This window comes from Rhinolophus hipposideros (assembly GCF_964194185.1).
Source record: "Rhinolophus hipposideros genome assembly, chromosome: 3".
Classification (NCBI taxonomy): domain Eukaryota; kingdom Metazoa; phylum Chordata; class Mammalia; order Chiroptera; family Rhinolophidae; genus Rhinolophus; species Rhinolophus hipposideros.
This window is the reverse complement of record NC_138049.1, coordinates 100,533,538-100,550,598: the sequence shown is the minus strand read 5'-3', so window position 1 is coordinate 100,550,598 and position 17,061 is coordinate 100,533,538. Positions and strand designations below refer to the sequence as shown.

The following is a 17,061-nucleotide window of genomic DNA, read 5'->3' as shown; positions in this document are numbered from 1 at the left end:
ATTTAATGCAATCCCCATCAAAATCCCAATGCATTTTTTAAAGAAATAGAACAAAAAATCATCAGATTTGTTTGGAACCACAAAAGACCCCGAATAGACAAAGCAATCTTAAGAAAAAAGAACAATACTGGAGGTATCACACTCCCTGAGTTTAGCTTGTACTACAGGGCTACAATAATCAAAACAGCATGGTATTGGCAGAAAAACAGACACATAGACCAATGGAATAGAATTGAGAACCCAGAAATAAAACCACATAAATATAGACAGATAATTTTTGACAAAGAAGCTAAAAACATACAATGGAGGAAAGACAGCCTCTTCAATAAATGGTGCTGGCAGAATTGGATAGCCACGTGCAAAAGAAAGAAACTAGGCTGCTATCCGTCACCATGTACCAAAATTAATTCAAAATGGATCAAAGACTTAAGCATAAGACCTGACACAATAAACTGCATAGAAGAAAACATAGGTACTACACTTATGGACCTTGGGTTCAAAGAGCATTTTATGAATTTGACTCCAAAGGAAAGGGAAATAAAAGCTAAAATAAACGAATGGGACTATATGAAACTTAAAAGCTTCTGCACAGCAAAAGAAACCATCGACAAAATAAAGAAGCAACCAATTGAATGGGAGAAGATTTTTGCAAACAGTGCCTCCGATGAGGGGCTAATATCCAAAATATACAAGGAACTCATGAAACTCAACAACAAAAAAACAAACAACCCAATTGAAAAATGGGCAGAAAACCTGAAGAGACATTTCTCCAAAGAGGACTTACAAATGGCAAATAGACATATGAAAAAATGCTCAACATCACTAATCACCAGAGAAATGCAAATGAAAACCACAATGAGATATCACCTCACCCCAGTCAGAATGGCTATCATCAACAAGACAAAGAGCAACAAGTGTTGGAGAGGCTGTGGAGAAAAAGGAACTCTCATACACTGTTGGTGGGAATGCAGACTGGTGCAGCCGCTATGGAAGGTAGTGTGGAGGTTCCTCAAGAAATTACGAATAGAATTACCATATGACCCAGCAATCCCTCTGCTGGGTGTCTACCCAAAAAATCTGAAAACATTTATCCATAAAGACACGTGCGCTCCAATGTTCATTGCAGCTTTGTTTACGGTGGCCAAGACATGGAAACAACCAAAATGTCCTTCGATAGATGAATGGATAAAGAAGTTGTGGTACATATACACAATGGAATACTATTCGGCGTTAAGGAAAGATGATATAGGAGCATTTGTGACAACATGGATGGATCTTGAGAGTATAATGCTAAGTGAAATAAGTCAGACAGAAAAAGCAGAGAACCATATGATTTCATTGATATGTGGTATATAAACCAAAAACAACATAAGAACAAGACAAACAAATGAGAAACAAGAACTCATAGACATAGACAATAGTTTAGTGGTTACCAGAGGGTAAGGGGGGTGTGGGGAGGGAGATGAGGGTTAGGGGGATCAAATGTATGGTGATGGAAAGAGAACTGACTCTGGGTGGTGAACACACAATGGGATTTATAGATGATGTAATACAGAATTGTACACCTGAAATCTATATAATTTTACTAACAATTGTCACCCCAATAAATTGAAAAAAAAGAATATACTGATCACCTAAAAGATACCCACGTACAGTTGTCTCGAGTTATTTTTGAAAGAGGGTATGGCATTTACTATTACCGAATATTAAACATAAAACTAAAATGTTCTGAGTTCAGAAAGGATGGGCTCTTAAAAAACTCTTTAATAGTAAGGAGTGAAACAAAAGTAAGAAAAGGGAAAGAAACACAAAGGGAAAAGTGTGCCGAGGACAGAGGCTGGTAACAGTGAGCAGCCCCAGGCCAGCTGCCGTGGTAGAGTTGACCATTATCAAGACCAACAGGAGAGTGTTCACTAAAACTCTTAACAGACTCTCTTTTCTAGACCCCTAGCTTCATCTACAGTGGCATTTTCTATGTACAAGATGGAATGTTCTTAAAATGTTCATTAAGTACTAGAAGAGTTCTAGCTAAATAGTAAATATTGCCAAGAGATATACTTTACTACAATGTATGTGACCCTAGGTGTTGTTTCTCTGTATCGGGTAATTCTGACTGTAAAATTCAGGCTGGTTTTCACTAGAAGTAACAGAAATACTCTCTAAGCCATCGGCACCTCATTTTCCCAATATCAAGTTTCCCATGCAAATCCATGATTTTCTGGATATAGGCTCTATGGATGTATAAAAAATAAATTATCATTCAGCGATGATTCCCTTTTAACATTAGGCAAATGTAGAGTAATTAGAACTCAGTTTAACATTTATAACCCTGGAAATTAAGGGTTTGAGTAACAAAGAATAGCAACATATAAGGTAAATTTTTACATTAATTAAATACATAAATATTTTGTTTAGTTTTAGTTCTAACATAACTACGAAACAGTAAACACTTAAGTTTCATGTCATTTGGGGTTACCAAACTGCTTGTCTTAAGAGATAGATGTGCTGAGCTTTCTAAGGTCCTAGATCTCACTAGTCTGAAACTAAGAGGTATTCATGTTCATCAGCAAGTCCAGAGGGCAGTCTATATGCAACAAGAAGCCAGTCTGCCAATAAATCAGTTTAAGTTCCACTGGTCACCAACTGTGAGGAGAAGGTCAGGGCAACAAAGACTCAGCCTGAGAAATACTCCTGAGGCCTTAAAAATCGGTTGACTGGGCACCCAGTCTAGCCTGGGGAGCCTTCTAACCTTATCATTCTAAGCTGGCTCCTGAAAAAAGGCAATTTTGAAAAATTAAAAAGTCTACAAAAATGAAATTCATTTAGATGTTGAAGTGAAGGATTACCAGTATTTATTGTTATGCTTGGTTACATATTTTTCATAGACTAGAAAATACCAATGTTTTCTGCAATTGACTTCAATCTTCGAAAAGTATTACAGACTTACCGAAAATATTGGCACCTCGCTGCTAAAATTACCCTGTGGGCAGGAAAACGTTTCTTTTCCACAACAAATGTGACGTCGCCATATTCTTCTCCAATCAGCAAAGCACCGATATGTTCAGACAAAATGTGCACATGATCAATTTCCCCCACTGCAGTAAAGGGGCGAAGAGGGTGGCTGTTACTCATCTTGTAGAACAGATGATAGTCACTGATCTAGGATATAAAGAAGGGATGAGAGTTAGTGGGGGAAGGTAGTGCACTTAGGAAATCAAACACCATAAACACAGCTAAGAAAAAATGTAAAGTACTTAATAAAATCTCATGAGAGAGAGTTCATCATTACTGGTATCTTTATTAACCCATTTATTCTGGAAAGCAATTCAGCTTGCTTCCATTAAACCCACTATCTTCACTGCCTTATCACACCAGAAAAGCCAAAATCAAAGCCAGGGTTTTCAAACACTAATAGCACTTAGAGCATTCACAATCTACAGAGCTGCTCCCAAATACAGGTCCCTTATTTCTCAGTACCTCAGGAAAAAGAAACTCAACCACCAGAAGAACTCGTCTGTTAGCACAGATCTATTTAATAAAGTTTAACTAGTAACCACTCCCAATATCAGTCATTCAGGAATAGATTTAGACTCCAATCACAAACAGAATAAACCATTGCATTTCAAATAATTTCAAAGGTTTTGGTCTGAAACCATCTTAAATATTTTATTATAAAAATTATAAAATCCCTGGATTTACAAAAATAACTTGACATTATTAATGAAGTTTATAGCAAGAATACTAATCCCCCTCAAAATAAGAAAAACCCCAAGTATTTTTCTCAAACTTGTGCTGATGATCATGTTGCCTGTTTACACCAAACATTATTTAATTTCATTTACAAGCACTTCCTTGCTTTTGTATGCAATTCCTATCTACAAATATAACTGAAAATCAAAGAGCTAAAACTTGATTAACATCTATCCATTTGGAAAGGGGAGTTATATGCTCCGATGGCTAAAAATGTCTCTAGTCTTCAATCTCCACTGCATTTGCAGGTACTGCTTTCTCAGGTGTCAGTAACCGGAGTGGAGGAGAGCCTTCTCCAGCATCCTGCTGCCCGGGTGGAGACATGGCTGACAGCTCAGAGGTAAGCCAGCTACCCTGTGCCACACCGGAGAGTAGGGGAATTGAGCCAGACGTGCTCTCTCCATTAGCCCTCCACACCTTCCAGAACTCTCCACTTGGACAGGGAAGGATTAAAGGTTAAGCCACTCCTAATTTTAAAATGTCACATCCAGATCCATTATTAGCAAAGTGTGTGAAAATGGCCTTTATCCTCAGTGACTGCAGTGGAAGCTCCTCATGGTCCAGGCTCTCCAGTTACTGCTATTCCATGACCACCCCTGCAGAGGTGGGTGGGTGTCCTCTGTGATGCAGAGGACAGGAGCCGGAGGAAGCGTTAGGCAAGGAGACACCCAACCCACATAAGTCAGTACACAAGCTCCTGGCCCCCTACCTAGGAGCACCCGAGGGCTAGCAGCTTTCCCCCAAACCCCACTGACAGAGCAAATTCCTTTCCTTCAACTGCCACCTCCATTTGAAAACTCTAAAGACAGAATCATCTGCAGTCACCTGTATATAAAAGACCAAATGCAGCTTTAGAGGATCCATTTAGGACTGTCAGCAAATCATGTGTAAATCAGTCATGTAATGTGGGATACAACATCTAACACAGGAGCTGGCAAACTCTGTCAAGGGACATCCAGTAAATATTTTTAGGCTTTGCAGGCTATATGGTCGCTGTCACAATACTGTTCAACGAAAAGCAGCCACAGACAATAAGTGATTGAATGAGCATGGCTATATTCCAATAAAACGATTTACAGAAAAGGGCGGGATTTAACCCTCAGGCTATACTTGGCAAACTCCTGCTGTAACATGTGATCAAAGATCAACTATAATCTAGAAAAAGGTTCAGACTGTTTCAGTTTTTGGTTTAGGTTTCTGGTGGAGGGCCTTGCCTTCAGTTTGTAAAAAACACAACACCTGTGAAGTGCAATAAAGGGACAAGCAATAAAAGGAAGTGTGCCTGCACCCAGTAAATATATTCACTGATATAACTATCTCTTAAAATTTTATCCACATCATGAGTTAAGAGTCAAATGACTGGCAAAGTCATTGACAATGATGGATTTTTTGGTTAACTAGATCAAAAGTAAATTTATAATTCTTCAAATGATACATAATAAACAATACTACATGTACAACTATAAATATCACCTTAATAGGTTCTCCAGATCTGTACTTCTTAATACACATAATTTCATTATGGTAAATTTACATTTTAATTATGCTTTTCCAACTGGAAACATACAGCGAATATTGCCAGGTATAGAATATAGCCACTTAGTATGGAGTAAATGCAATTTTTATTGGCATATATAAAGAATTTTAATTAGACCCGTGATTTTCAATGAGCTTGCCACACATTGGAATCACATGAGGAACTTAAAAAAAAACAAAGATGCTCGAGCCCATCCATCAGAGATTCTGATGTCATTGGTCTGAAATGTATAATCGCTATTCTGAAGTGATTCTAATGAGCAGCCTTGAGAAGAGTCACTGAATCCGACTGTTGCAGGTTCACAACTTTTACGCAGGTGCACTAATACACAAACAAAATATCCGCTGAGAAAATTCATTTAGCATATAATTCCATGTTGAATCTTATTGCAAAGACGCAAATGGTGCGAAGTTATCAATGCCAAAGCTTGTATGCAGAAAATATTTTCACCTGATGCCCTAGCTTATGTATAAAATGATACTTTGGGTCCACCCACTTGCATTTTAAAAAGCCTGTGTTAGAAACCACACAATAAATGAAATTCACAATAAATGAAATTTGGGGGGGAAATTAAGTTCACCGTTTTACCCTGTGATTGTTCCCATGAGATTGTTTCCACACCTATAATGACATGGTTAAATTAAGTGGTTTTTTGTTTGTTTGTTTAAGTTTTATATTTTTTAACTCTGCCGCTGCTTTTTAATATCACTGTTTGGGCCTGTCACATGAAATGGACTCTCATGACTCAGCATATGGTTGTGCTTACGGCTCTGATTTATTACAGCAAAAGAAAACAAAGCAAAATCGGCAAAGGTTTAGAAAAAGCACATGGGGTAAAGTCTGAGGGAAACCAGACAAGCTTCCAAGGACCCTCTCCCAATGGAGTTACATTGGATGTGCTTCATTCCCCCAGCAAGGTGTGACAAGTGTTAAATGTTGCCAACTAGGAAGCTGGATAGAGACTCAGTACCCAGGGTGTTTAGTAGGGGAGCGGATGGGGGTTTCTGCAGGTAGCTCTTGCCTGGCGAGGATCCAAATTCCAGACTCCAAGAAGGAAAGCAGTGTTCAACATAAACCATGCTGTTTGCACACTTTACATGAGCTCATCAATTAATGGCAAGAGCCCTTCTAAAATCTGTTTCCTGATGCCACACGAGAGTGTACCTTGCAAGCAGGCCTTTAAAAATAAAAGTTCAATAATGCTATCTGAACTCTTTTTTGTATATCCCCACAAACAATCAGAGGATCTAATAATGTGAGCAAAAGCACTGGAAACAAGGAGTCTACAAACCTACCTGATACATTCATGTAATCTTAGATTGGAAAGAACCTACCGCAGTTGCCCAAATGTATACCTGACACTTCACCTCCCATATGCCAGATCCAAACTTTTATGGATGGGTTTCTTCCAAACTTCAAGGACCATGTAATTCCAATGTTAAACTATTCCTGTGCGAATAGGAAAAAGTTTTCTGCTGCTTCTTATGAAGCCAATGTACCCCTGAAACAAAGATGTACCATAGCCACACTCTCAAAAACCAGGATAAATGAAAACAAATCCTATGTACAATATTAGAAAAATTAAGCAGAAGGATTTATGACAGAGTGAGTCAATTTCAAAAGGATGGAAGACTATCAGGGAAAATAATTAAGTCATCAAAATAAAAGGTCAAAAGAGAAATAAATCATATAATTAGCACTATAAAAGCTCAAATATCTTTTTATATACACATTAATAAGTTTATTTTTTATGTTTTAATTGAATAGGGATAAAATGATACTTTCTTAACTTGACACACACATGCACAAGCTAACTGTTACAGGTGTAAGCACCTGGTTAAAAATAAAACACTAGAAACATTCCTAGGAAGTTCAGAAATAAGATCAACAAGTCTACTCTTCTCACTATTAGCATTTTTCAGGAACAAAACAGTGCAATTAAGAAAACCAAGTCACAGGTAAATTGAAGAGGAAACAAAGAGGCAAAATAATCACTGTTGCTGATAAATCTAATTGCCCACATGAAACAGCCATGAGAATCAAATGAAAACATATGAGAGAAAAATAAGGAAGGTTCACTAAGATGACCACATAAAATTATCTGAAAATAAAGAGTACCTTTCCATGTCAAAATAACCAGCTAGAAAATATGAGAAACAAATTTGCAATTTGTAATTGCAAAACACGCAATACCTAGAAATACGTCATAGAACATGTAAAGGAAATTATAAAACTCTATTGAGGGAATTAAGAAAAATAAATGACGAGACATACATTATTTGGAGATAGAAAGATCCAATGCTGTAAAGAGACCAATCATCCCCAAATCACACTATTAAAAACAGCATACTTAATTATTGTATTGCACTTTAAACTGTGAACAAAAACAGTGCTTCACTAACAGAAAGAAAAATTCAACAAAACATTCTTGGTCGGGAAACACAGTTAAAAAAACAATTTGAAAAATGGGCAGACATTAGAAAATTGAGAATGAGAAATTACAATTTTATATTTATCAAGAGGTTTTTTAAGCTGACACAACTCTAATTAATACAGGAACCAGAATCACAGCAAAGTTTTTAAAGTAAATTGGGTTAAAGAGTTCTTCAGGAAGAATAAATATGTCATTTGGTATATATCCTTAAAAAAGGAGTAAGAGGAGGCCAGCTTACTGGATGAGAAAGCAAATCATAAATTAGAGTAATTAAAACAATGTCATATTAGAGACACATATCATTGGAACATATTAGTCTAGGAAAAAATCCAAGTATACACGGGAATTCGGTATGTACAAATGTAGCAATTCAATTCAGTGGAAGAAAAATATGCATTTTTTTTTTCACTAAAAGATCTGACTTGCCACTTTGAAAAAAGTAAGCTGAATATTCATAGAACACAAAATTAAGTATATAAGGATGTCAATTTCAGCACTTTCTGTAACAGCAAAAAATTGGAAAGAACTTAAATGCCCACTTAAAGGGAACTGGGTAAACTAATAATGGTAAATCTATCAATGGAATATTATAAAAAGAATAAAGTTAAATGCTACTGACACTGAAAAAAATCTTAAATATCTGTATTTGCATGCAGAAAGACAAGCTATAAAACAGCATTATAGTAAAATCTTATTTGTTAGTAATAAAAAGCAAACACCAAATTGTTAATAAGGGTTAACCCAATTTGATCAGGGTTGTGGAAAAAGTTTTACATAGAGAGCTACATATTTCTGTAATGTTTAAAATTTTTGTAACAAGCATATTTTATTTGTCAGAAAACTATATACAAATATTTCAATAACTTTGAAATATTTGTATTGGCCAAATATTTGTATTTGGCCACTACAATGACAAAATAAATTCGCCTGTGTATGAGACAGCAAATATGTAAATTTGCCACAACCAGTAGCGCCTGATTGACTAAGACAGAAAATGCTAAGCAGAGGGACTACATATTATCCCCACAGATAAAAACTGAAAACAACTTGAAGGCAAGGACAGAAAGTTCATTACACTACAACAAGCAAACAGCAATGACTGTCAGCTACCAGGCAGAGTACCCTATGAGGACACTCTTATCTGACACAGTCCAATAAAGATCTTCACCTAGGGATTGTCAGTATGACTTCTTCTAGACCGAAGGCAGAGTTTCTCCAGGCAAGCAAAATGCTCTAAGGGGCGCTCCTGCGGCCATTCACAGGATAGGGCCACGATAATCTATTCACTCCAGCTGCTCCTTCCAGGTGGGAGGAAGGAGAAAGTAGGAAGGCAGGGGAAACAGGGACTTACTCTAAGAGAGGACAGGGAGATCTGAACCCGGAAACCTTACCATTGAGCATACCGTACACAATTATTAGCTGAGGGTTCTGGGATTCACGTGGATTTATTTATCAGGGATGGTGACAAAGAAACTACACTATTTTTTGTGGTTGGCCAACTTACCTTGATTCAAATACATCAAAAAGTAAATAAAAAAAGACAAAAGCAGCATTATAAAATTCTCAGGGTTACATTTGGGAGACCACCTCAGGGACGGTGTAGCTGCCTGATCACTGCACTGTACACCTGAAGCTGAAGCTGAACAATAATGAATACCAACTATAATTTTATATACATATATATGTATGTATGTATGTATATACTTACAAGAAGCGGAGTACAGCATTAAGAATAGAGACAGTGGAAATGTAATGGCTCGGTGCCATATCAGAAGGATAGTGGATGGGGGAGGGGGGTTCACACAGTGTGAGGGATATAAATGATAAACGTCTAAGTATTACTTTGTCTTGTGCACCTGAAACTAATAAAATAAAAATTCTCAGGGTTAGTGACTGTTTATGACACAATGAGAAACCCACACTCATTTGTTTATAATAATAAACAATGTGCACCAATAAAGTGAAACACCATACGTAGGGCATAATGTTGTAATGTTTTAATTGCCTCACGGAGTTTGAAAAAACCACAGCGATCTAAATATCAGTTTCTTTACTCAAAGCTCACTTCCAGCAGAACTGTTTACAAACTCTTCTTTAACAAGGGTTTGCCACATTTTTTAGAATTACAGTTTACTCTGCAGAGTTTAATCAGGAAATGACAAAAGAGCAAGTTCCACCAGGTGGAGATGCCACTGAGTCCTTGAATGGTGTATAAATCTCCCCTGGGAAGCCCGCTCTCTCCAATCGCCTATTTCCTGACTGAAAGGCCTTTATGGGGAAAAAGACCTTCTGCTCTTTAATTGCAAAATATAAAAGACCTTTCTCTTGAGGAAAGAGATGGCATTTACAAGCATATGGTTTAGCACTTTCTTTCTGCTCTTGGTACCCAGTGGGGTGTAATTTGAAGCAGTATTCCTTAAATTTTAAATGAGTATCGCTTGGGGAGATAAATGATATCGTGTCTGCATCTTAAACACTCTAAAAAACATCACAATCTACATTCCCATGGGAAGGATACCTCACTTCTTTTGATATATACTCTACCCATGTCATCCAAAAGCTTGAAGAAGCAGGTGTAGAATGGCCATACTGGTAGGTGTAACCTTGATTCTGATATTCTGCAAATCCAATTCTAAACCTTGCAGAACAGTAATAACACCCGGGCAGTAAGGTGCTAACATGAGAAATATGACGGGAGTTCATGGGCATTTTCTGGTCTCAGGATTCCTGAAATGTCTTTGCCTGGGAAAGATGAAATGATCACTAACACCCAGTCCAGATCCAAATTGTTGTCACTCTATGATATTATGTGTTTGTAAATAAATGTTTATAGATATGCTCAGCTTGAAACACTGAAGAACTGTATCATAACAAAAATATTTGACAAGATTATTTCATTGAGAGAGTATGTAACTCCATTTACCAATTCCTACATTGATTGTCCATTTCTCCGCCGAGGGACAACTTAGTTTCTGAATCTGTATATAATTCATTCGATAAAAGATTTATTACGCTCCCTCTATAACACAGGCCCAGTGCTAGGTGACAGAAACAAAGATTAATAAATGATAACTTCGCTACCTTTGAAGACCTCACAGTCTACTGAGGAAAGAAGGACTAGATGACAAATAATATCAATTCTACAACTAGGGAGCCATAATTTGATGATTTTTTTAGAAAGTCAGATACAGTTATCGTCCGATCGTCCGTAATACTATACCCAAACAACTACCGCTGTGCTAAACACAATACTAAATCAATGAGAACTCAGGAAATTGCTACAATCTTGTATCAGAATAACAGTTAATATTCAAATAACTGGCCACTTGCTCTCCAAAACGGGGTGCTCACATTCCAAGGAGAATGAAAACAAATCATAAAAGTTTGGTAAGAAAACCTTAACACTTCTATTGACATGTATTTTAAACTAGAAAAAGCAGGAAAAAATAAGCTTTAGTAATATTTATTGTGGATAGATACAACCTCTCTCTCATGATCTGTGTGTCAAAAACAGTCACTTGTGTCATAGACAAAGCGGTATCTTGAGAGCACAGGGGGAATTCCACAAAGTGGCAGGACTGAAGGCAGGGTCATCCTTTGCTCAAGGGAAATATCAGGTTTACCCAGGTGCTTGCTTATGCGAATTTGCCAAATGTTATCTACTTTTAATTAAATTACGACTCACAAAATGACAAGTGGATTAAAAAAGTTTCTTGCAAGGAAGCCACTGACTGAAGAAAATATAATATTGGTAACACAAGCAAACAAGAAGAAATGGCTGTTATGACAACTCTAAAATTAGAGTTTATAAGGTGATCCTGCCTTGAGTTCTAGAAACCTAATGCAGTATATTCACTAATATCAACAACAATATTATATTATAAATATCAAACTTGCTACAGACTAGAACTTTATTCCAACCACTAAAAAGCAATGATAATTACGGAACATGATAAAGTACTAATTATTGCTACAATGGTAATCATTACAATATATAACTGTATCAAATTAACATGTTATACACCTTAAACATTTACAACGCAATGTTATGTCACATACATTTTAATAATAAACTGACTCCCCAAATTTGAAATAATCAAGATCATTTGAAGCATACACTATTATTAACATTGCACATCAATACAAAAGGAATTAAAACATATATTCAATAAATACACATTGGTTGAATGTTTTAACCCCAAAAGAAGCTTAAAAGAAAATTACAATCTAGTAGCAAGTTCACCATTTTGCAGTAGGAACTCAGAAAGTACTTCTCACGTAGTAATAACGGTTACTACTTATTCATGATTTACTGTGAGCCAGACAGAGCCTACGCATTTCACACAGACCATCATATGCAAAGAACTGGATTAGGTGGGTACTGTTTTGATCCTAATTTACAGATATGAGACACAGACAAAATTAGGCAACTTGTCCAAGACCACAGACAAGGAACAGTAGATAGAAACCAAGGTCTGTCAAGGCCCTGAACTTACACGAGTTCTGCTGTGGTTACATGGAATAAGAAATGATTCTGACACAGACTCTTGGACTTGCCAACTAGCTCCTCAGACCAGCAATTCTCAAACTTTTGTAACACACCCTATTCAAACCAGGGAAAACATATCATGGATGATAAGAATAAAGTGCCAATTTCCTAGCCAATATTTGGTTATTACATATAAATCTATTTTACTAATATAGAGAAACAAATTCATATTTTAACTGTAATGTAGGTTAATTCTAGAAATAGAAAAATTACAGACCAAGAATATTGTTAATATAAACATGCATCAATAAATGTTAAAGGGATACTGAAAAACCTACAAAAAAATTACACTAATAACGAGAAGGCTAAACAGCAATTTATAATAAAAAAAAAGAAACAACTAAAAGCACAACCAACTCAATAAACACTGATGATATGTATCTTTCCAAAAATGTAAAGTAATTCTATCTTAAGTGTGTTCATAATTGGAATAGGAGCTTTGCAAAGCTGCTACAGACCATATAGAAGCCAGACTTCTTAGAACACTAAATCAGAATCCTTCATCAATTCTACATTATGCTGCTGTAGATTTTGCATGCTACAGTTTGCATACCGTCAGTGCTTCACTTGATTGGTTATTAGTAGGTTGCCAAAGGATATGATTATATATGTATATATATATATATATATATATATATCCATATATATGAGATTTTATATACATATAAATATGTATGCATATATATGATTTTGTGTGTGTGTGTGTGTGTGTGTGTGTGATTCTATGAGATCACCTGAAATTAGCCAATATTTTTTCATCTGGGCCCACCAGTGGCCCTGGGCCATGAGAAATGTTCGCCTAGACCAGAATATACTCCTAGCTCAGTCTGGCAATGATATCTAATTCTGCCGTGGTTGGGAGAAGCTCCTCTATAATTCAATCACAAAATACAGAGGGTGCCAAAAACATGTATACACATTTAAGAAAGGAAAAAGCTGTATTAAAATTGTAATATTCAATATATACGGATAACAAAAGATGTACACAAGTCATGTGTATACATTATTTGGCACCCCATTATTTTGGTACCCCCAGCATATAACTCCCAAGCAAAAACAGCTCAATATATAATATGCATTATTATTTTTATTTTACTTTCAATTCAAGCCTTCTTCAGTTTCTCTGGATCCAATCTCTAATTGAAACAATCTTTCCCAAATACCTGTAAACAAAAACAAAAACATTCAAATCAGGTATCCTAGAACAAAATAAATACCAAATTACCCAAGTGAGCTTCATTGTGCTATGTTTTAAATTTCCCCAAATACTGAGGCTTGTTCCTTCTTCCCTACAGTATCTTCTTGAGCTTATCTTCAGAAACGGATAAGGTACAAAAACTTAGCATCACATTTTATTAACCTAAGTTCTGAATGTTTACCCAAAGTCCTATGCCATCCAGCCACCAACTTTCTCTCGGTGTCTCAGCTCCTGTTTGTTCCACTGGGTAAATGCCCTGTAAGGCAACCTCTATAAGATGGGATGACTTTTGGGGATAACAAGTCAGACTGCAACTCTAACAAGTGGCCATCGCTCAACACATCTCAGTTGATTTAACTGTCCTTTTTCAGCTTCTCAGCCTAATTGGTCCCAAGTCCCCTGAAAACTGCATGAACTGTATGCTGGGAAGAGAAAAACTATACATGCACCTATAGCCAAAAACAAAAAGCACAATGAGTGCAGAGGTCATTAGTTGTAATGAAATATCAAAATACAGGACATTTCTGTTTAATTTCTTCAGGGACAACTTATGGGTTTGTAATATTCTTGCCCAGATTTAAATTACGCGATGTTTTCCTAATTAATAAAGGTTATTATAGCACGAATACCCATTAAAGCAGTACAATCACCAATTGCAATTATTTAATTTCTTTGTAGCAAAGCTACCGTGAACAGTTGCAATATTGTCTATGTAAAAACTTTGGCTTTTCATTTGTACATGTTATAAAAATGTCCTACTATGCACACTTTGATGCCGATTGTTAAACCAGATATCTTGGCATGAGACGTTTGTGAAATTGTGGAAATAAAAAAAAAGATCACGTAAAACCTTGATTTAGAGTTTATTTGTTGCCATTCTAGAACATAATCTAAAGGAAATGTTCACAAATTATACTAGTCTTCCTGTTGTTCCTATGTAGTTTCTTCCCTTTAGTTTACAAGCGTTGTCTTTTTTCCTCCAACATACTATTTTTACTCCAATGGGGGCAAAAAGAAGATTGAAACTCAGAGGTAATCATCCTGATGCAGTCTAGGAGTCACTGTCCTAACGACGGCCACTGATCCAAATCTATCGGCAAAGCCAAGTCCACAGCCAAATCCAAATCCATAGCGTGTACTCAACAACAAGCAAATGAAAGCATAGGTCAAGCAAATTTTGTTTTCAGGAACAAAATACTTAGGGAAAATATTCAAGAATCCCACGCCTTTTAAGGTTAAGAAATTGAACGGTTCCTGTAAAACTGTCACCCTTTCATGTTCCAAACTCAATCTGACCCCAAATCTGCCACAAACCCCCATGAATAAGCAAATATGAGGCCTGCCTTTCACCCTCTTCGGGTGCACATATAAACTTCATTTACACTGTAGGAGAGGAAAACCCATAAAAAAAGACAATAATGTATGTGGTTTTTCTTCTGTTTTAGAACAAAAACCCTAAAGGGTACTGGATGGGTCTTCTGTATTCTGGACACTAATACCCTCGAGATACTCCTGAATAATTGATGATTTTAGGATTAGACTGCTATCCTCAGATTTAAACAACATTCATGGACCAAATTTAATTCATATCCAATATTGAATTCTATCTCTTTTATCATCGTCAAAATATACATCAAGGCTGATCCCTACTCCTTAGAATTTGATCAGTTCATTCTTTACCCGAGGTTATAATCTTGACACGTGACCCACTCAGCTACAGCAGCCACTTCAGATGTCACTGACACAAATTCTCAGAGCCCCTAAAGAAAAGATATTACGACCATGCCTTTATAAGAGAAATAAGCCTGTAACACAGGCTCCTTAGGAATAAATATACTGACACAAGAGGAGGAAAATCTATTTTATTTATACTTTAGAAGCAGAATGCTTTCTCATTTCTAAGAGAAAAAAGAAATTGTGATTAATATTTTTTATTTTTTATTATTATTAGTTTCAGGTGTACAAAACAATGTAATAGTTAGACATTTATACCCCTCACACAGTGATTCCCCCTCTCCTCCCAATCTACTCCCCCTCTGACATCACACACAGCCATTACATTTCCACTGTCTCTATTCCTTATGCTGTACTCCACATCCTGTGATCATATATATGTTTCATATATATGATCACATATATTAAATTGTAGTTGACATTCATTATTTTTCACCTTCAGGTGATTAATAATTTTTAATATTATTAAGTTGATTTCATTTAGTTGAAATGCTATCACATTACTCAACAAAGATAAAATGAGCAAATGTAGCAAAGATGCTGTAATAAACAAATGTCTGTGGTCTATTTTCTTCTCCGAGTTTATACACGAAGAAGCTTATATGTTACTTGGCTAACAGGTTAGGGTCAGCTTCTCATGAGGAAACAAGATTCATAAAACACTTTGTTGTGCTATACCTATGGCTACACCTAAAGTTACCCGTATACCTTGTGGATAAGGTAGGTTTTAAATAATGGAAGAAGGTAGCTTTTTAAGGATATTAAATGAAAGATGTTCCGTGCAGACAACAAGATGGCAAGGGAAGAAGTCTCGTGATACTATCAGAAAATGTGAGACTGAAAGGAAGTTTGTTTTCAGTAACAACAGAAAAGAAGAGACAATATAACAGCACGGTAGCAGCATGCAATGTATAATGTGTCTAAAGTAAGATGCCTCCAAGGGAACACAGGTCAGGGGCTGGGAAGTACTCATAGTTCTTCCCGGTCAGCTCTAGGCAAATCATTTCAGTCCCCGAAACTCAGTTTCTACCATGGGAAATGGATGAGAAGGACTCAGCTACATTCTGCGGTCCCTTCAAATTCTAAAACTTCTAGGACGAAATCACATATGGAGGAAACAATGATTTCCTAACTTCTGGAAATATAAACTGGTTCAGGTTTTGGAAGGTTAGTCTGGCAGAAGCTGTCCAATTTTAAAATACATATTTCCTATAACCCAGGAATTGTGCTTCTAGGAATATATCAAGTTATTAATTCAGCATTACTTGAAATAGCAAAAAGCTGGGGGACTAAATATCCATTAATATGGCGAGTGGAGATAAATTATAATGCATCCATACAGTGCAGCCATTAATACGAATGGACTAGATCTGAAGGATCTGACCTGAGCACTAAAACACTGTAAGTGAAAAGAGCAGGCCTCAGTACAACAGGATCCATTTATGTAAGTGTATGTGAGTGTGTGTATCTATTTGAGAAGGCACTTAAGTATCTACTGAACAAATTAAGTAAACAGGTATATACCTGGAGAAGAGCACACACATCACACTGTTAAACCCCGTAACCTCCAGGGAGGGAAGTGGGGGTGAGGGGACGAAAGGGATGAACGGGAAGTTTTACGTTTCAACTCAGTAAACTTCTAAAGTGTTTCCTTCTCTGAAAAGAAGAATGATCTTTTATACAAATGATATTTCAAAAACGTTTAAGAAGTGGAAACTTTAAAAAGTGACAGGATACTGTTAATCAAAAGGAGGCTTCTACAAAAACCAAAAGAATGAGAAATCACGGGCACTGATGATCTCTGAGTAGCTGCACTTTTTACTGAGAAGCAATGTGAGGAGAAACGGGCGAATGCTGAC

The 17,061-nt window shown here is 36.5% G+C and overlaps 1 protein-coding gene across 4 annotated transcripts in view; it reads right to left on the bottom strand.

The window, feature by feature from the left end:
* BTBD9 (BTB domain containing 9) overlaps positions 1-17,061 on the bottom strand; it is a 442,816-nt gene that overhangs the window by 344,567 nt on the left and 81,188 nt on the right. For 3 of the 4 annotated variants that reach the window (XM_081044978.1, XM_081044977.1, XM_081044976.1), the window contains exon 2: positions 2,948-3,159. In XM_081044978.1, coding sequence (XP_080901104.1) covers positions 2,948-3,132 — 185 coding nt within the window. In that variant the 5' untranslated portion in view covers positions 3,133-3,159. Of the gene's footprint in view, positions 1-2,947; positions 3,160-13,366; positions 13,434-17,061 lie in introns of all 4 variants that reach the window. The other variant, XM_081044979.1, reaches the window with a different exon arrangement.